At 40.2% G+C, this 20,038-nt stretch overlaps 1 protein-coding gene and 1 long non-coding RNA gene across 2 annotated transcripts in view; one reads left to right on the top strand and one right to left on the bottom strand.

Annotated features, from left to right (window-relative positions):
• The window catches only part of TTC3 (tetratricopeptide repeat domain 3), a 126,734-nt gene extending 107,647 nt beyond the window's left edge, over positions 1–19,087 (top strand). Inside the window, 12 exon segments of the mRNA XM_054290020.1 lie at positions 1,140–1,289; positions 2,922–3,061; positions 5,482–5,550; positions 5,873–5,969; positions 8,330–8,430; positions 12,033–12,126; positions 12,812–12,910; positions 16,439–16,842; positions 17,266–17,377; positions 17,467–17,679; positions 17,879–17,968; positions 18,918–19,087. Coding sequence (XP_054145995.1) covers positions 1,140–1,289; positions 2,922–3,061; positions 5,482–5,550; positions 5,873–5,969; positions 8,330–8,430; positions 12,033–12,126; positions 12,812–12,910; positions 16,439–16,842; positions 17,266–17,377; positions 17,467–17,679; positions 17,879–17,968; positions 18,918–19,025 — 1,677 coding nt within the window. The 3' untranslated portion in view covers positions 19,026–19,087.
• On the bottom strand, positions 17,743–18,409 carry LOC128946116 (uncharacterized). The gene is made up of 2 exons (XR_008483943.1): positions 18,309–18,409; positions 17,743–17,998 (listed from the first exon to the last, which is right to left on the bottom strand). It is a non-coding gene; the product is annotated as an uncharacterized LOC128946116 (long non-coding RNA).
• Positions 19,088–20,038: the final 951 nt, after the last annotated feature.

Below are 20,038 nucleotides of genomic sequence, written 5' to 3'. Positions count from 1 at the left end.
AGTTAAAGGAATGCCCAAAAACTGAATGTTCAAATGAAAGTTCTCTGAAAAAAAACAGGTTTTAACAGATATTTTATATTTTGGGTTGTTTGGCTGTTTTTGTGTTCTGTGATGTTCTTGGAAACATCACCCAGCCCCACAAGGAAATGATTTTTGAGCTTTGCTCTGATGTTTGATATTTGTTGTGATTGTTTTATGTTGAGTTTGTGAGGGGTCCCCAGGATGAAGGAGGAATTGAGAATCTGACTCCATGTTCTCAGAAGGCTGATTTATATTATATTATATTATATTATATTATATTATATTATATTATATTACATTACATTACATTACATTATATTACATTACATTATATTATATTATATCATATTATATTATATTATATCATATCATATCATATCATATATCATATTATGTTATATCACATTATATTATATCACATTATATTATATTATATTTATTATATTATATTACATTATATTACATTACAGTATATTACATTATAGTATATTATATTATAGTATATTATATTATATTTAGTATAGTATGTATTATAGTATATTATAGTATATTATATATTATATTATAGTACATTATATAGTATATTATAGTATATTATATCATAATTATGCTATACTAGAACTATATAAAAGAAGGAGAAAGGATGCAGACAGAAGGTTTAGCAGGAATGATAATGAAAAGTGATTGTCCTCAGAGTCCAACACAGCTGATGGTGATTGGTCATTAATTAAAAACAATTCACATGGAACCAATCAAACATTCACCTGTTGGACAAACAATCTCCAAAGCAGCAAACACAGGAGGAGCAATCAGATTATTATTGTTTCCATTTCTCTCTGAGGTTTCTCAGCTTCCCAGGAGAGAAATTCTGCCAAAAGGATTCTTCCAGAAAATGTGACAGTGACAGTTTTATTCTGAGCTATTCAGATGCCGAATGTTTGAGGTGTTTCCTGTCAAAACCCAGATTTGAACATTCCATTTGGGCATGGGGACATTTCAGAGAGGCGTTCATGGCAGGTTTATTCTGTGGCAGGAGATAAAATGAGAAACTGTGACCCTTGAGCTGGGAGCATCAGTCAGAGTTTCTGTCCGTGCTTTCTGTGACTGGTGAATTGCAGGGCGACATTCTCCGCGTGGAGAAGGAGCACCGGGTGCTGCAGGAGCAGCTCAGGGAGGCACAGCTGAAATCGGAGCAGTCCCGGAGCAGGAGCTTGGAGGAAATCGCGGCTCTGGAAGGGCTCCTGAAGAAAAGCCTTGAGGAGACTCAGGTGAAGCATTTCCCATGGTCACAGACCGGGAATCCCGGGGGCGGGAGGTGTCCTGTCCTCCCAGCCATCCAGCACCCCCTGGTTTGGGGCTTTCGGCAGCAATTAGCAATTTATTCTGTGCATAAAATGTAGTTCTTCTCATTCTTGTAACAGTTCTTATGGGTGTTGGTAAATTTGAACTGTTTGGTTAAAATGCGTGATTTTTAACAGTAATTATTAATTTATTTTGGGATTTTTAACAGTAATTATTAATTTATTTTATAGATATGAGGTAGTTCTTCTCATTCTTGTAACAGTTCTTATGGGTGTTGGTAAATTTGAACTGTTTGGTTAAAATGCGTGATTTTTAACAGTAATTATTAATTTATTTTGGGATTTTTAACAGTAATTATTAATTTATTTTATAGATATGAGGTAGTTCTTCTCATTCTTGTAACAGTTCTTATGGGTGTTGGTAAATTTGAACTGTTTGGTTAAAATGCGTGATTTTTAACAGTAATTATTAATTTATTTTGGGATTTTTAACAGTAACTATTAATTTATTTTATAGATATGAGGTAGTTCTTCTCATTCTTGGGAGGGTACTTATGGGTGTTGGTAAATTTGAATTGTTTGGTTAAAATGCGTGAGAAGTCACACATTTTGTGACTGTTTTTGTGTTTTGTGTAGTTGTAATATGAACTGTTTTACTGAGGTCTGTTATATTTATTGTTTTTATGTTTGTATCTGTTGTGGAGATGTTTTTGTCCTCCCCATTCCAGCATTCCCTGACTGATCCCTGATTTGGGGTTTTTAACAGTAATTATGAATTTATTTTGTAGATATGAAGTAGTTCTTCTAATTCTTGTAAGAGCACTTATGGGTGTTGGTAAATTTGAATTGTTTGGTTAAAATGTGTGAGGAATCCCAGTGATGGTTTTGTGTTTTATATAGTTGTGATGTGAACTGTTTTACTGAGGTGTGTTATATTTATTGTTGATATATTTATATCTATTGTTGATATATCTTTGTCCTGCTCGCCCCAGCCATTCCAGCATTGCCTGACTGATCCCTGATTTGGAGTTTTTAACAGCAATTATTAATTTATTCTGTAGATATAAATTAATATCCCTGATCGAGGATTTGTAACAATAATTATTAATTTATTTTGTAGATATGAAGTAGTTCTTCTAATTCTTGTAAGAGCACTTATGGGTGTTGGTAAATTTGAATTGTTTGGTTAGAATGTGTGAGGAATCCCAGTGATGGTTTTGTGTTTTATATGGTTGTGATATGAACTGATTTACTGAGGTGTAATGTAAAGTTGTATGTTAGTTCTGCTTGTTTATTATTGATATGTTTATAGATATAAACATACATGTTTATGTGTATAAACATATCAATGTACATTGATTTTTATATAGATGTATAAAGGACATTAAGTATTGCCTTCAAACTTGCAAAAATGTATTTTTGGTGTTTATCTTGTTCATTTACATTTATTGGCAATGTAATATTAAGAGTTATTGCTGGTTTTAATTGAGTTACTATTGGAGTGTTTTAAGCCAGAGTCAAATACCCTCAGTCTGCTCCCACTTTTACCTGAATAAAGCACAATTTTCAGAAATGAGCTTTTTCCTTCTGTGCCCTCAGGTGTCCCAGAATGAGCTGGATTGGTTCCACCGCGACTCAGAGGCACAAATGAAGAAATGGCAGCAGGAGAAGAAGGAAAATCGAGAGAATTTAAAAGCGCTGAGGGGCACAGCCAGGAAACACTCGGACACCAATGAGAGGTACCCTGGAAATGGATTTACACCCCCCATCCTGACAGGCTGAAAATTGCAGAACTTCAAAGGAAATTTGTGAAAGCAGCCAGCATTAGGCTGGAATATGGACACGGCCATTTATTTTGAATTTTTTGGCAAATTACAGGCGAACATCTAAAATAGCTTGGAGCTAAGTGATGAAAGTGATTTAGCAATAATTCTCCAAATCAGATTTGACAATTCCTTCTGCATTTTCACGTCCTCTCTGTTTATAGAGCACTGACTTTGGTCCTTGAATGCCTTTGTTTTATCTTTAATTGTTTTATCTTTGTTTTGTCTTACTTTAATGTTTTATCTTAAATAGTTGGGGCCAAATCTCTCCTGAAAAAATCATCAGCCTGGTTTTATCTTAATCACTGCTTTATTAGCAATAAATTTAAAAATATATATAGAGTAGAATCAATTTAAATGCATTTAAATGTATTTAGAATGGAAATAGAATAGTTTGGGTTGGGATGGATCACTAAAACGCATTTATTTCCACTCCTCCCATGTCCCAGGTTGCTCCAGTTAGAATGGCATCCATTTAAATGGATTTAAATTAAAATTTGGAATAGTTTGGGTTGGGATGGATGATTAAAAACCATTTATTAGAATGGAATCCATTTAAATGGATCTAGAATAAAATTTAGAATAGTTTGGGTTGGGATGGATGATTAAAAACCATTTATTTCCACTCCTCCTTGCTCCAATTAGAATGGCAGCCATTTAAATGGATCTAGAATAAAATTTAGAATAGTTTGGGTTGGGATGGATCATTAAAACCCATTTATTTCCACTCCTCTCACTGTCCCAGGTTGCTCCAATTAGAATGGCATCCATTTAAATGGATTTAAATTAAAATTTAGAATAGTTTGGGTTGGGATGATCCATTAAAAACCATTTATTAGAATGGCATCCATTTAAATGGATCTAGAATAAAATTTAGAATAGTTTGGGTTGGGATGGACCATGAAAAACCATTTATTTCCACTCCTCCTTGCTCCAATTAGAATGGCAGCCATTTAAGTGGATTTAAAATAAAATTTAGAATAGTTTGGGTTGGGATGATCCATTAAAAACCATTTATTAGAATGGAATCCATTTAAATGGATTTAGAGTGAAATTTAGAATAGTTTGGGTTGGGATGGATCATTAAAAACCATTTATTTCCACTCCTCCCATGTCCCAGGTTGCTCCAATTGGAATGGAATCCATTTAAATGGATTTAGAATAAAATTTAGAATAGTTTGGGTTGGGATGGATGATTAAAAACCATTTATTAGAATGGAATCCATTTAAATGGATCTAGAATGGAATTTAGAATAGTTTGGGTTGGGATGGATCATTAAAAACCATTTATTTCCACTCCTCTCACTGTCCCAGGTTGCTCCAATTAGAATGGCATCCATTTAAATGGATTTAAATTAAAATTTAGAATAGTTTGGGTTGGGATGGATGATTAAAAACCATTTATTAGAATGGAATCCATTTAAATGGATTTAAATTAAAATTTAGAATAGTTTGGGTTGGGATGGATGATTAAAAACCATTTATTAGAATGGAATCCATTTAAATGGATTTAAATTAAAATTTAGAATAGTTTGGGTTGGGATGGATGATTAAAAACCATTTATTAGAATGGAATCCATTTAAATGGATCTAGAATAAAATTTAGAATAGTTTGGGTTGGGATGGATCATTAAAAACCATTTATTTCCACTCCTCCCATGTCCCAGGTTGCTCCAGTAGAATGGCATCCATTTAAATGGATTTAAATTAAAATTTAGAATAGTTTGGGTTGGGATGATCCATTAAAAACCATTTATTAGAATGGCATCCATTTAAATGGATCTAGAATAAAATTTAGAATAGTTTGGGTTGGGATGGACCATTAAAAACCATTTATTAGAATGGAATCCATTTAAATGGATTTAGAGTGAAATTTAGAATAGTTTGGGTTGGGATGGATGATTAAAAACCATTTATTAGAATGGAATCCATTTAAATGGATTTAGAGTGAAATTTAGAATAGTTTGGGTTGGGATGGATGATTAAAAACCATTTATTAGAATGGAATCCATTTAAATGGATCTAGAATAAAATTTAGAATAGTTTGGGTTGGGATGGATCACGAAAAACCATTTATTTCCACTCCTCCTTGCTCCAATTAGAATGGCATCCATTTAAATGGATTTAAATTAAAATTTAGAATAGTTTGGGCTGGGATGGATGATTAAAAACCATTTATTTCCCCTCTCCCATGTCCCAGGGACACTCCAGGCTGGGAATTCCACATTTCCTCAGGGATTAAACAGGATCTAAACCCTGCAGATTGTTATGTACATGTTCCATATTTGCCAATAAACATTTCCACAATAAACTCCATCAATCTTTCATTCCTGTAGGTATTTGAGGAGCATTGATGAGAAGGAAAAGCAATATAATGCAAGTGTGAAGACATTTCTGAAGGCCAGGTAAAACTCACCTCCCTCCCAGCAATATTTACATTTTTCTGCCTCACTCTGGGTAAAGGTTTAGGGGAAAAATCAACACTTTAACCCAAATTTCTTCCTCTTAGCTTGCTTTTACTCGCTGTGAATAAATATTAATATTTAGAATAAATGAAATCATACTCTCATACATTTCCCTTGATTACATGACACGGAGTAGCTGTAAAAAAAAACCCTAAAATAGCATAAATTTTAAATACTGTGTATATATATATAAAAATTTATATATATATTTATATAAATATAAATATGTTACTCAAACATTTCATTACTTTTCCTTTCACAGTAAGAAATTTGCTAATGAGAAAGGCAAACTGGAGGAGCTGATAAAAAAGAGTCAGAATGACAGCCAGGAGTGTGAGAGAAGAGCTGTGGCAGCAGAGGTACAAAAAACCCCAAAAAATCCTTAAAAACCTGTTTTGTACAGCTGGGGTTGTGCTGATTGGAGCGGGGAAATGATTTAAAAAATGTTGATTAAATATTGGAAATGAAGGGGTGGAAACTGCACTTGGAAATTCCTCACTGCAGGAAGTGTGTGCGCTTTGCATCTTTAAATTCTTGTTTAAATTCTTATTAAAACCTGGTTTAAGGTTTTATCCCTTTTTTTCCTTGTTTTTTTAAACTTGATTTTTGTGAGGTTTTTTTGGTGATTTTATTGTGGGGTTTTTTTACAAAAAAAAATCCTTAAAAACCTTTTTTTTACAGCTGGGGTTGTGCTGATTGGAGCGGGGAAATGATTTAAAAAATGTTGATTAAATATTGGAAATGCCAGGGGTGGAAACTGCACTTGGAAATTCCTCGATTTAGGAACAGTGTGTGCGCTTTGCATCCTCAAACTCTTGTTTAAATTCTTATTAAAATCTGGTTTAAGGTTTTATCCCTTTTTTTTTTCTTGTTTGTTTAAACTTGATTTTTGTGAGGTTTTTTTGGTGATTTTATTGTGGGGTTTTTTTACAAAAAAAACCAAAAAAATCCTTAAAAACCTGTTTTGTACAGCTGGGGTTGTGCTGATTGGAGCGGGGAAATGATTTTAAAAAATGTTGATTAAATATTGGAAATGCCAGGGGTGGAAACTGCACTTGGAAATTCCTCAATTTAGGAACAGTGTGTGCGCTTTGCATCTTTAAATTCTTGTTTAAATTCTTATTAAAACCTGGTTTAAGGTTTTATCCCTTTTTTTTTTCTTGTTTTTTTAAACTTGATTTTTGTGAGGTTTTTTTGGTGATTTTATTGTGGGGTTTTTTTACAAAAAAAAATCCTTAAAAACCTTTTTTTTACAGCTGGGGTTGTGCTGATTGGAGCGGGGAAATGATTTAAAAAATGTTGATTAAATATTGGAAATGCCAGGGGTGGAAACTGCACTTGGAAATTCCTCAATTTAGGAACAGTGTGTGCGCTTTGCATCCTCAAACTCTTGTTTAAATTCTTATTAAAACCTGGTTTAAGGTTTTATCCCTTTTTTTCCTTATTTTTTTAAACTTGATTTTTGTGAGGTTTTTTGGTGATTTTATTGTGGGATTTTTTTACAAAAAAAAACAAAAAAATCCTTAAAAACCTGTTTTGTACAGCTGGGGTTGTGCTGATTGGAGCGGGGAAATGATTTTAAAAAATGTTGATTAAATATTGGAAATGCCAGGGGTGGAAACTGCACTTGGAAATTCCTCAATTTAGGAACAGTGTGTGCGCTTTGCATCTTTAAATTCTTGTTTAAATTCTTATTAAAATCCGGTTTAAGGTTTTATCCCTTTTTTTCCTTGTTTGTTTAAACTTGATTTTTGTGAGGTTTTTTTGGTGATTTTATTGTGGGGTTTTTTTCCGTTTTGTTTTTCTGGAGTTTTTTGTGGTTTTGGGTTTTGTTTTGTTTTTTTGTGGTTTTTTGGGGGGTTTTTTTCTGTTTTATTTATTTGGGTTTTTTGTGGTTTTGGGGTTTTTCTGTGGGTTTTTTTTGTTTGGGTTTTTTTGTTTCTTTGTTTTATGGGGTGTTTTAGTTTTTGCTGGTTTTTTGGGGGGGTTTTTTTTGTGGTTTTGTTTTTTGGGGGGGGAATGCTTTTGGGGTTTTTCTGTTTTGTTCTTTGGGGGATTTTTTTGTGGTTTTGGGAGGGGTTTGGTGTTGGTTTGTTTGTCTGTGGGGTTTTTTTGCTTTTTTGGGTTTTTTTCTGTTTTGTTCTTTGGAGGATTTTTTTGTGTTTTTTGGGGAGGGTTTGGTGTTTGTTTGTTTGTTTGTGTGGGGTTTTTTTGGTTTTTTAGAGTTTTTTTTCTGTTTTGTTCTTTGGGGGATTTTTTTGTGTTTTTTGGGGGGGATTGGTTTTTGTTTGTTTGTTTGTGTGGGGTTTTTTTGCTTTTTTGGTTTTTTTTCTCTTTTGTTCTTTGGGGGATTTTTTTGTGTTTTTGGGAGGGGATTGGTGTTTGTTTGTTTGTTTGTGTGGGTTTTTTTGGTTTTTTGGGGTTTTTTCTGTTTTGTTCTTTGGGGGATTTTTTTGTGTTTTTTGGGGGGGATTGGTGTTTGCTTGTTTGTGTGGGGTTTTTTTGCTTTTTTGGTTTTTTTCCTGTTTTGTTCTTTGGGGGATTTTTCTATGTTTTTGGGGGGGATTGATGTTTGTTCGTTTGTCTGTGTGGATTTTTTTGCTTTTTTAGAGTTTTTTCTGGGTTTTTTTGGGGCGTTTTTGTGGTTTTGGGGTTATTTTGTGTTCTCTTCTTGTTTGTTTGTTTTGTTTCGTTTATTTTTAATTCTCTTTTGCCCCAGGTCTCCGTGCTGCAGAGCTGGAAGGAAACGGAGGGCTGGAGGCTCAGGGGCACCATTGCCAAGGCAGAGGGAAACCTGCGCGTGCTGCAGGCGCTGGGCAGGTCCTGCTCAGGAATTATTTATTGCTTATTTATTTTAGAGTTATATTTATATTTTATAGCTATTTTATATATTTATTCTATAGTTGTATCGACTATACTTTTTATTTTGTAGTATTATTGTTATTGTTATTATTTGCACGGAGTTGGGGGTAAATAATATTGCCCCAAACAAAATTCAGCTGAAAATTGAGTCTCATCCTTGTCCTTGTGTCTTTCTGAGCTGGGAAAATCAGATTATCTGGGTAGTGGTGGTACTATTATTATTATTATTATTATTATTATTGTTATTATTATTATTATTATTATTATTATTATTATTATTATTATTATTATTCCCATTGTTCCTATTATTCCTATTATTATTGTTATTCCAATTATTCCTGCCCAGTACCCCTGGAAAAGGGATAAAATCAGTGTAACTGATTGTAACCTGAAATCCCTTGAAAACTTGAACTGGGATTAATTGTTAATTATTTGCTATATAATATTTATTTTCATATATTTATATAATTATACTCTATAATTATACCAACTGTAGTTTCTATTTTCTGTAGTTATCTTGAATATATAGTATTTATATGAAATATAATAACAATAGTAGTATAAAAGTGCTCAGAATTGGGGGTAAATAATATTGCCCCAAACAAAATTCAGCTGAAAATTGATTGTCATCCTTATGCCTTTCTGAGCTGGGAAGTATAATTATTATTATTATTATTATTATTATTATTATTATTATTATTATTATTATTCCAGTTATTCCTATCCAGTGTCCCTGGAAAAGGGCTGTGGTGTAACTGATTGTAACCTGAAATCCCTTGTAAAATTGAACTAGGATTAATTGTTAATTATTTACTAAATGATGTTTCTTTTATATTCTATAATTATATAAACTATAATTATTTTCTGTAGTTCTATTGAATATAATAATAATAATGATAATGATAATGATAATGATAATAATAATAATAATAATGACGGTAGTAGTAGTATAAAAGTGCACAAAGTTGGGGGTAAATAATATTGCCCCAAACAAAATTCAGCTGAAAAATTGATTCTCATCCTTATCCTTGTGTCTTTCTGAGCTAGGAAAATCAGATTATCTGGGTAATAATACTAATAATAGTAATAATAATAATAATAATTCCAGTTATTCCTGCCCAGTACCCCTGGAAAAGGGCTGTGGTGTAACTGATTGTAACCTGAAATCCCTTGAAAACTTGAACTGGGATTGTTAATTATTTGCTATATAATATTTATTTTTATATATTTATATAATTATACTCTATAATTATACCAACTGTAGTTTCTATTTTCTGTAGTTATATTGAATATGTAGTATTTATATGAAATATAATAACAATAGTAGTATAAAAGTGCTCAGAATTGGGGGTAAATAATATTGCCCCAAACAAAATTCAGCTGAAAATTGATTGTCATCCTTATGCCTTTCTGAGCTGGGAAGTATAATTATTATTATTATTATTATTATTATTATTATTATTATTATTATTATTATTATTCCAGTTATTCCTATCCAGTGTCCCTGGAAAAGGGCTGCAGTGTAACTGATTGTAACCTGAAATCCCTTGAAAACTTGAACTAGGATTAATTGTTAATTATTTACTATATGATGTTTCTTTTATATTCTATAATTATATAAACTATAATTATTTTCTGTAGTTCTATTGAATATAATAATGATAATGATAATGATAATGATAATAATAATAATAATAATGACGGTAGTAGTAGTATAAAAGTGCACAAAGTTGGGGGTAAATAATATTGCCCCAAACAAAATTCAGATGAAAAATTGATTCTCATCCTTATCCTTGTGTCTTTCTGAGCTGGGAAAATCAGATTATCTGGGTAATAATACTAATAATAGTAATAATAATAATAATAATTCCAGTTATTCCTGCCCAGTACCCCTGGAAAAGGGCTGTGGTGTAACTGATTGTAACCTGAAATCCCTTGAAAACTTGAACTGGGATTAATTGTTAATTATTTACTAAATATATATTTATATATTTATTATTTACTATGTATTTCTGTATTTATTTTTTATTATATAGTATTTACTATACTTGAAAACTTGAACTGGGATTAATTGTTAATTCTCTACTTTATATATTTATTATTTACAATATGGTATTTGCTATACTTGAAAACTTGAACTGGGATTGTTAATTATTTATTATATAATATTTATTTTATATTCTATGATTATATAAACTATAGTTTTTATGTTGTTATATTGAATATATAGTATTTATATTAAATATAACAACAGTAGTAGTATAAAAGTGCACAAAGTTGGGGGTAAATAATATTGCCCCAAACAAAATTCAGCTGAAAAATTGATTCTCATCCTTATCCTTGTGTCTTTCTGAGCTGGGAAAATCAGATTATCTGGATAATAATACTAATAATAGTAATAATAATAATAATAATTCCAGTTATTCCTGCCCAGTGTCCCTGGAAAAGGGCTGTGGTGTAACTGATTGTAACCTGAAATCCCTTGAAAACTTGAACTGGGACTAATTGTTAATTATTTACTAAATATATATTTATATTTACTAAATATTTCTCTATTTATTATTTATTATATAGTATTTACTATACTTGAAAACTTGAACTGGGACTAATCGTTAATTAATTACTAAATATATATTTATATATTTATGTTTACTATATATTTCTCTATTTATTATTTATTATATAGTATTTACTATACTTGAAAACTTGAACTGGGATTAATTGTTAATTAATTACTATATAAATTTTTTATAATCTATCATGATAATAACTATAGTTTTTATTGATGTAGTTAGAGTGAATGTATAATATTTATATGAAATATAAATACTGATTTTAACCTGAAATCCCTTGAAAACTTGAACTGGGACTAATTGTTAATTATTTACTAAATATATATTTATATATTTATGTTTACTATATATTTCTCTATTATTTATTATATAGTATTTACTATACTTGAAAACTTGAACTAGGATTAATTGTTAATCAATTACTATACGAGTTTTTTTTAATCTATTATTATATTAACTATAGTTTTTATTGATGCAGTTAGAGTGAATATATAATATTTATATGAAATATAAATACTGATTTTAACCTGAAATCCCTTGAAAACTTGAACTGGGACTAATTGTTAATTATTTACTAAATATATATTTATATATTTATGTTTACTATATATTTCTCTATTATTTATTATATAGTATTTACTATACTTGAAAACTTGAACTGGGATTAATTGTTAATTAATTACTAAATATATATTTATATTTACTATATATTTATTATTTATTATATAGTATTTACTATACTTGAAAACTTGAACTGGGATTAATTGTTAATCAATTACTATATGAGTTTTTTTAATCTATTATTATATTAACTATAATTTTTATTGATGTAGTTAGAGTGAATGTATAATATTTATATGAAATATAAATACTGATTTTAACCTGAAATCCCTTGAAAACTTGACCTGGGATCAGTTGTTGGGGGAGGAACTGGTGTTAAAAATAACAGCAATATTGGAGTTTACCTGTGAATTCTCAATTTTCCAGCAGCTCAGCTCCTGCAGCTCCTGTGTTGAAGTCCCAGATTGATTCCTGGGAAATATTTATTTCAAATGTCAAGAAACAACTGGAAAAAGTCGAGGTAAAATTTCATTTCTCTCCAGCAGCCTCTCAGCTGAACTTTGGAAATGGAAGCATTAAATAAATTTGGTTTTTAACACACCAGCAGCTCGTGCTCTGAATGCTGAGGGGAATTTTTTTAATTACAAAAGAAAAAGGCAGTTTGGAGTCCAGGCTGGGAATTTCTAGTGGACATATTAATTTTTTAAAGTAATAAATAAATTAATAAATATTAATTTTTTAAAGGCAAAAATCTGCCCTTTACACACTTGCTTTAAAATTGGGTCTCCACCTGAAGTGGTTTTGGTTCGTTAGTTTGAAACTTTATGGATTCCAATATGTTATTTGATACTAATTTTGAAATTTAAATTTAATTTTCATTTCATTTCATTTTCATTTAATTTAAAGATTTTTGCATCACTTCCTCCTATTATTTAAAGATTTTTGCATCACTTCCTCCTGTAAATTTCCTCCTATCCCAAACCACTACACGACATTAACAAGTCTGTTATTTTTCTTGGTCACCTTCCGAAATCCATGGAGCTTCTTAAAAAAAAAAAAAAAAAACACCAAACAAAAAACCCCCAAAAAAACCATTAAAAAATAAACCCCAAAGCCAAACCCAGGGAGAAGCTGAGTGTAAAATGTGACGTTTGGTGAGGAGGGGGTTGGTTGGTTGATTGTTGTTGTTGTGTTTCCTCCTGCAGGCCGAGTATGAGGAGAAGATGGCGCTGGTGAGGACGGGGGCCCGGGGCTGCCTCAGCAAAGTGGAAGTTGTGGATTTTCCCTGGCCCCAGGGCTTTGTGGTGAGTGTCCCACACCGACCCCACACAGCCCCAGGGTTTGTGGTGAGTGTCCCACACCGACCCCACAGAGCCGCAGGGTTTGTGGTGAGTGTCCCACACCGACCCCACACAGCCGCAGGGTTTGTGGTGAGTGTCCCACACCGACCCCACACAGCCGCAGGGTTTGTGGTGTCCCACACCGACCCCACACAGCCGCAGGGTTTGTGGTGAGTGTCCCACACCGACCCCACACAGCCGCAGGGTTTGTGGTGAGTGTCCCACACCGACCCCACACAGCCGCAGGGTTTGTGGTGAGTGTCCCACACCGACCCCACACAGCCGCAGGGTTTGTGGTGTCCCACACCGACCCCACACAGCCGCAGGGTTTGTGGTGAGTGTCCCACACCGACCCCACACAGCCGCAGGGTTTGTGGTGTCCCACACCGACCCCACACAGCCCCAGGGTTTGTGGTGAGTGTCCCACACCGACCCCACACAGCCGCAGGGTTTGTGGTGAGTGTCCCACACCGACCCCACACAGCCGCAGGGTTTGTGGTGAGTGTCCCACACCGACCCCACACAGCCGCAGGGTTTGTGGTGAGTGTCCCACACCGACCCCACACAGCCGCAGGGTTTGTGGTGAGTGTCCCACACCGACCCCACACAGCCGCAGGGTTTGTGGTGTCCCACACCGACCCCACACAGCCGCAGGGTTTGTGGTGAGTGTCCCACACCGACCCCACACAGCCGCAGGGTTTGTGGTGTCCCACACCGACCCCACACAGCCCCAGGGTTTGTGGTGAGTGTCCCACACCGACCCCACACAGCCGCAGGGTTTGTGGTGAGTGTCCCACACCGACCCCACACAGCCGCAGGGTTTGTGGTGAGTGTCCCACACCGACCCCACACAGCCGCAGGGTTTGTGGTGAGTGTCCCACACCGACCCCACACAGCCGCAGGGTTTGTGCTGAGTGTCCCACACCGACCCCACACAGCCCCAGGGTTTGTGGTGAGTGTCCCACACCGACCCCACACAGCCGCAGGGTTTGTGGTGAGTGTCCCACACCGACCCCACACAGCCGCAGGGTTTGTGGTGTCCCACACCGACCCCACACAGCCGCAGGGTTTGTGGTGAGTGTCCCACACCGACCCCACACAGCCGCAGGGTTTGTGGTGTCCCACACCGACCCCACACAGCCGCAGGGTTTGTGGTGTCCCACACCGACCCCACACAGCCGCAGGGTTTGTGGTGAGTGTCCCACACCGACCCCACACAGCCGCAGGGTTTGTGGTGTCCCACACCGACCCCACACAGCCCCAGGGGTTTGTGGTGTCCCACACCGACCCCACACAGCCGCAGGGTTTGTGGTGTCCCACACCGACCCCACACAGCCGCAGGGTTTGTGGTGAGTGTCCCACACCGACCCCACACAGCCGCAGGGTTTGTGGTGAGTGTCCCACACCGACCCCACACAGCCCCAGGGTTTGTGGTGAGTGTCCCACACCGACCCCACACAGCCGCAGGGTTTGTGGTGAGTGTCCCACACCGACCCCACACAGCCGCAGGGTTTGTGGTGTCCCACACCGACCCCACACAGCCGCAGGGTTTGTGGTGAGTGTCCCACACCGACCCCACACAGCCGCAGGGTTTGTGGTGTCCCACACCGACCCCACACAGCCCCAGGGTTTGTGGTGAGTGTCCCACACCGACCCCACACAGCCGCAGGGTTTGTGGTGAGTGTCCCACACCGACCCCACACAGCCGCAGGGTTTGTGGTGAGTGTCCCACACCGACCCCACACAGCCGCAGGGTTTGTGGTGAGTGTCCCACACCGACCCCACACAGCCGCAGGGTTTGTGGTGTCCCACACCGACCCCACACAGCCGCAGGGTTTGTGGTGAGTGTCCCACACCGACCCCACACAGCCGCAGGGTTTGTGGTGTCCCACACCGACCCCACACAGCCCCAGGGGTTTGTGGTGTCCCACACCGACCCCACACAGCCGCAGGGTTTGTGGTGTCCCACACCGACCCCACACAGCCGCAGGGTTTGTGGTGAGTGTCCCACACCGACCCCACACAGCCGCAGCCCCTGGTGTGGCCGCAGGGGTGGCAGGGCCGGAATGGGACAATGGGACACGCCAAGGTGGCCCTGCAGCTCCAGGGCAGCGGGGATGGAGCTGGGCAGGGCGGGGGGCAGCACGTTCCCATCCCAGCTCCTGGAGGGGCTCGGGCTGCTCGGAGCTGGAAATTATGGATTTGTCCATTGTAGGGTTCCTGTGGCAGCAAAATCCTGCAATTCCAGGGTGGTTTGGGTTGGAAGGGACCTTAAAATCATCCAGTGCCAGCCCTGACACCTCCCACTGTCCCAGGCTGCTCCAGCCTGGCCTTGGGCACTGCCAGGGATGCAGGGATGGAATTCCATGCCAGCCCTGCCCGCCCTGCCAGGGAACAATTCCTGCCCAGGATCCCACCCAGCCCTGCCCGCCCTCAGCTCAGGGCCGATCCCTGTGTGCTGTCCCTCCATCCCCTGTCCCCAGCCTGTCCCCAGCTCTTCTCTAGGCGCTGCAAGGGGCTCTCTGGAGCCTTCTCCAGGCTGAACAGCCCCAAAATCCTTGGGATAAACCCCATTGTGCAGAATTTCCAAATCCCCGAGGCTGGCACAGCCCTGCCAGCCCATGCAGTGCCAGCTGTGCCCCATGGGCACCTTGTGCCAGCCCAGAGCACTCAGTGCCACCTCCAGGGCACACCTGCAGGGATGGGCACTGCAAAGCTCCCTGGGCAGCCCCTGAGCTCCCTTTCCATCCATGGGGAAGCTTTCCCAGAGGAATTCCTGCAGCTCTGTGTGTCCCTGATGGCAAACACCGAGCTCAGCTCCCAGCCAGGTGAGGCAGGAGGAGCTGAGCCATTTCTGGGAGTGCATCTGGAACGAGAACAGCCCCAGAAATTCTGAGAAAATCTGTCCACAGACATTTTCTCATGGCTCAACAGCTCCTCCTCCAGCTTCCTTCAAACCAAAGCAGTTTCTTCTCACCCCTCTAATTTTTTAAGCCTTTTTTTTTTCTCTCTGGAAAATCTTGGTTTGTCATTTTCTTTTTTTTTTTTTGGTCTGGGTGTAATTTAGATTCAGGGCTCTGGTCTAATCTTTGAGATGGTTCTTACACTTTTTCTGGGTTTCTGCAAGTTCCACTCCTGCTCTCCTGCATAATTCCCCACTTATTTTTAGGTCTGTCCTTTCTATTTATTGACACAGAATATGGGGACAGCTTAATCACCACCAATTTACTGAGAAAGAGCAACTTTTGTGCTTCTTGTTGTGCATTTGGAATTTATTTATTTATTCTGCAGTAACAGCAGAGTGACCTTTTAGAAGAGAATAAACCATGAGGTCAAACAAGTGCCCTGATGTCAGGGAGTTTTTGAGATAAGCTGGGGTCACCTTTGAGATCCTGGGCACAACCCAACCTGCCACAATTCCCACAGCAAATGCTGAATTTGTTTTAATCAGAAATGTGTTCTAATTTCCTGTGAAATGTGTTTGTTTCCTAGGCAATGCCGCTCAGAGCTCCCATGTGTGACCCTGCCATCGTCACCTGCTCCTCAGCACCTGCACCTCCCAGTGCCCCCCCGGCATTTCCCAGCTCTGATGGAAAAGCTCCAGCCCAGCCTCCCCTGCAGGCTCAGAGCGGAGCCAGGGCAGCGCCTGAGGCTCCTCCTGCCCCTGGGAAAGCTCCAGACAAAGATCCCAGAGCTCCAGAGCGATCACATCCCGCTAAAATCCCACCCTCCTGCCCACCAGGAGCTTCTGGCAGTAACTCCCAGCACGTCCAGCCCAGCCAGGATCCCTCAGCTCTGCAAGCGAGGCCGCCTGCAATCCCAACCAACAAAAAGCTTCCCAAAAAAATTGGAAATATTTTAGCGAGGCTCCAGAGCATCTTCCCAAACTGCAGCAGGTACTGGGGGGAAGGAGTGCTGTGAAACAAGGGGGGAACAGCCAGGGGTGAAGGGCAGGGAGAGTTGATTTTGTTGTGACGAGGGGGAATGGTTTAAACTGCCAGAGGGCAGGGCTGGGTGGGAGATTGGGAATTGGGAATTGTTCCCTGGCAGGGTGGGCAGGGCTGGGATGGAATTCCACCCCTGGATCCCTGGCAGTGCCCAAGGCCAGGTTGGACACTGGCCATGGCAGGGGTGGAACGGGATGAGCTTTCAGGTCTCTCCCAACCCATTCCACGATTCTGGTGATTGTTCAGGGTTCCATCCTGGATACTGAGGGTCCCTGGGAGCAGTTCCTGGGAATGCTGCTCTCTTTGATGCTGCTGGGATCACACAAGGAGCCTGCAGTGCCCTCCCTGACCCTTTGTCTCCTGTCCCTGCAGCTCGGAGCTCATGGCCTCCATCGTGGAGGTGCAGAGGAGAAACGGGAGCAGCCTGGGCCCCGATGAAATCCTCAGCAAGGCCACGGAGCTCATCCTGGACCAGCAGCTCAAGGTACTGGGGCTGGGGCTGCTCCTCCTCCTCCTCCCGTGGGAAATGGAGCAGCACAGCCCCGGACACAGCTCCTTTGTGCTCCTGTGCAGGCCCCTGCAGCAGGCAGAGCCCTGCACTCCCCAGGCCCTGCTGCCCCCGCCCGGGCCAGGGAAGCGCCCTCGGATGGAATCGGCCGCGGCTCTGCCCGGGCAGCACCTGCCCCCAAACCCTCCGGTGGTAAAAACCCCTCCCAGCCAAACCTGCAGCCCTGGGGCAATGCTGGAGCAATCCCTAAAGCCAAGTGGAGGAAGCAGGACAGTGCTGTAAGTTTGCTGTTTCAGTTGTTTCCATGTGCTTTGTACAAGACTCGAAACAATCCTGGAAAAAAAAAATAATTGCCTGGTTTATTTTGTGTACAAAAGCTTTAATAGCCTTGGTTAAAGTTAATGACTTTGTTAATTGAGTAGAATGTGCTGGTTAATTGCTGATTTTGAAACCTCTGAGTGTTCCTGTCCTGGGCAGGCCTGCAGTGAGGATCCCTGCAGCATCTGTCACGATGAGCTGAGCAGGGACTGCTGTGAGCTCGAGTGTGGCCATCACTTCCACAGAGAGGTGAGCTCTGCTCCTGGTCCTCATCCCCACCTCACAAACAACCCTTTACCCTCCCCTTGCCCTTCAGTTCTGCTCCTGGTCCTCATCCCCACCTCAAACACAACCCCATTCCCTCCCCTCACCCTTGAGTTCTGCTCCTGGTCCTCATCCCCACCTCAAACACAACCCCATTCCCTCCCCTCACCCTTGAGTTCTGCTCCTGGTCCTCATCCCCACCTCAAACACAACCCCATTCCCTCACCTCACCCTTGAGCTCTGCTCCTGGTCCTCATCCCCACCTCACAAACAACCCTTTACCCTCACCTCACCCTTGAGCTCTGCTCCTGGTCCTCATCCCCACCTCAAACACAACCCCTTTACCCTCCCCTGACCCTTCAGTGCCTAAACCACAGGGCACAATCCATTTTCCAGCCCTGACCCACAGGCAGCCTGTCAGAAAGCTTTGGGTGTTCTTAAAGCGAAATGATTCATCAGAGTGGATTTCTGATGATGCTTCAGAGAATGGATTTGGTTGGGATTGCTGGCAGCACACTCAGGGGATGGGTTATCCCTGAAACCTCTGTATTTGCCTCCTGACTCAGGGAATGGTTTATCCCTGAAAACTCTGTATTTGCCTCCTGACTCAGGGAATGGTTTATCCCTGAAACCTCTGTATTTGCCTCCTGACTCAGGGAATGGTTTATCCCTGAAAACTCTGTATTTGCCTCCTGCTGGTGGAAATCATGAAGTAAAAAAGCCAGGGTTGTGTTGGAGTAACTCCGCATTTCCCCCTTCACCTTTTTTGTTTTGATGCTGATTTAACAAACCCGATCAGAGCAGGACAGTTCCACAGCACCGAGATCTGGGGGTGTGAACTCCCTGCAGAGCTCCCCCGTGAGCGGCAGCCATTCCCAGCCTCAGCCGGCCCCCTGTCCCCATTCACCCTGACGCTGTCCCCCTGTCCCCGCAGTGCATCCGGACGTGGCTCCGGCAGCACTCCAGCTGCCCCATCTGCCGCGTGCACGCCCTGCTGCCCGAGGACTTCCCCGAGCTGCCGGCCTGGAACAAGCCCAGCTGAGCCTCCCTCCCTCCTCCTGCACAGCTCCAGCTGGGAAGGGGCTGCAGCAGCGCTGGGGGACAGGACACAACCCCGGATTCACTGGCCATGGGAGCAGATCTGGGGTTTCGCTCCAAGATCCAGGATTGCTCCTGGTTCCTGCCGGGCAGCGCTGCTGCATTTTTGGCTAAGGGACGCTGAAAGTACCAAATTCTTTTAGCAGTGCATCATTCCTGTGCATCATTCCTGTGCTTTTCCCTCAGATTTATTCCAATATCAAACAAGTAGGTGACCCAAAGGATGGACCAACAGAATTGGAAATCAAACATTCCCTTGGGCATGGACACTCCAGGATTCCAGCCTGGTGTGGTCTTTGCAGCTCCTCTCTCTGCACAAACCCACAGCTGAGAGCTCAAATTGTTTAAATAATGACTTTCAGTCGCTTTTTGAAGCAAGAATTTTAAATTCTTCATTTGGATCCGTTTTTAAATCTCAAAATAAGATTGAAATTTGAATTTCCCTCCTTTTTGTTTAAAAAAGGAGGGAAATTTCCCTCCTGATCTGTTTAAATGGGAAGGATTTTTTAAAATTATTTTTAAAGGATTTTTAAGTGACACTTCCTCTGTATTTTGTGCAGGAATGGGCACCAGTAGCAGGAGGGGCAGAATTCCAACAGCTCAGGGAATTTTCTCCCACTATTTTATGAGTCTGAAGTGGCCAGAGAACTTTTCACAAAGACAAATTTGTCCCAAACAGCCAAAGGTGAGGACCAGAGCCTGAGAATCTTGAAATTAAACCCAATATTCCGAATCCAGGGAGCACCACATGGATTAGGAGCCCTTGGCTAATTCCAGGGATCACTTGTCCCCCACACTGCTTGACTCCTCCAGCTGAAGTTTTTAACTCCTCTCTCATTAATCAGTGTATTACTTACCGCTTTAATAAAAAATAAAATTGCTTCTGCAGCCAAACACGTTGTTTCTGTGTAGTATTTCAGCTCACTCTGAGTTAGGGGTGAGTAACTGCTCTGTGCT

The sequence above is a fragment of the Melozone crissalis genome, unplaced genomic scaffold (genome assembly GCF_028551555.1).
Source record: "Melozone crissalis strain CALT ecotype California unplaced genomic scaffold, PUWL_Pcris_2 ptg000075l_1, whole genome shotgun sequence".
Lineage (NCBI taxonomy): Eukaryota > Metazoa > Chordata > Aves > Passeriformes > Passerellidae > Melozone > Melozone crissalis.
This window is presented reverse-complemented; position numbering and strand designations above follow the sequence as displayed.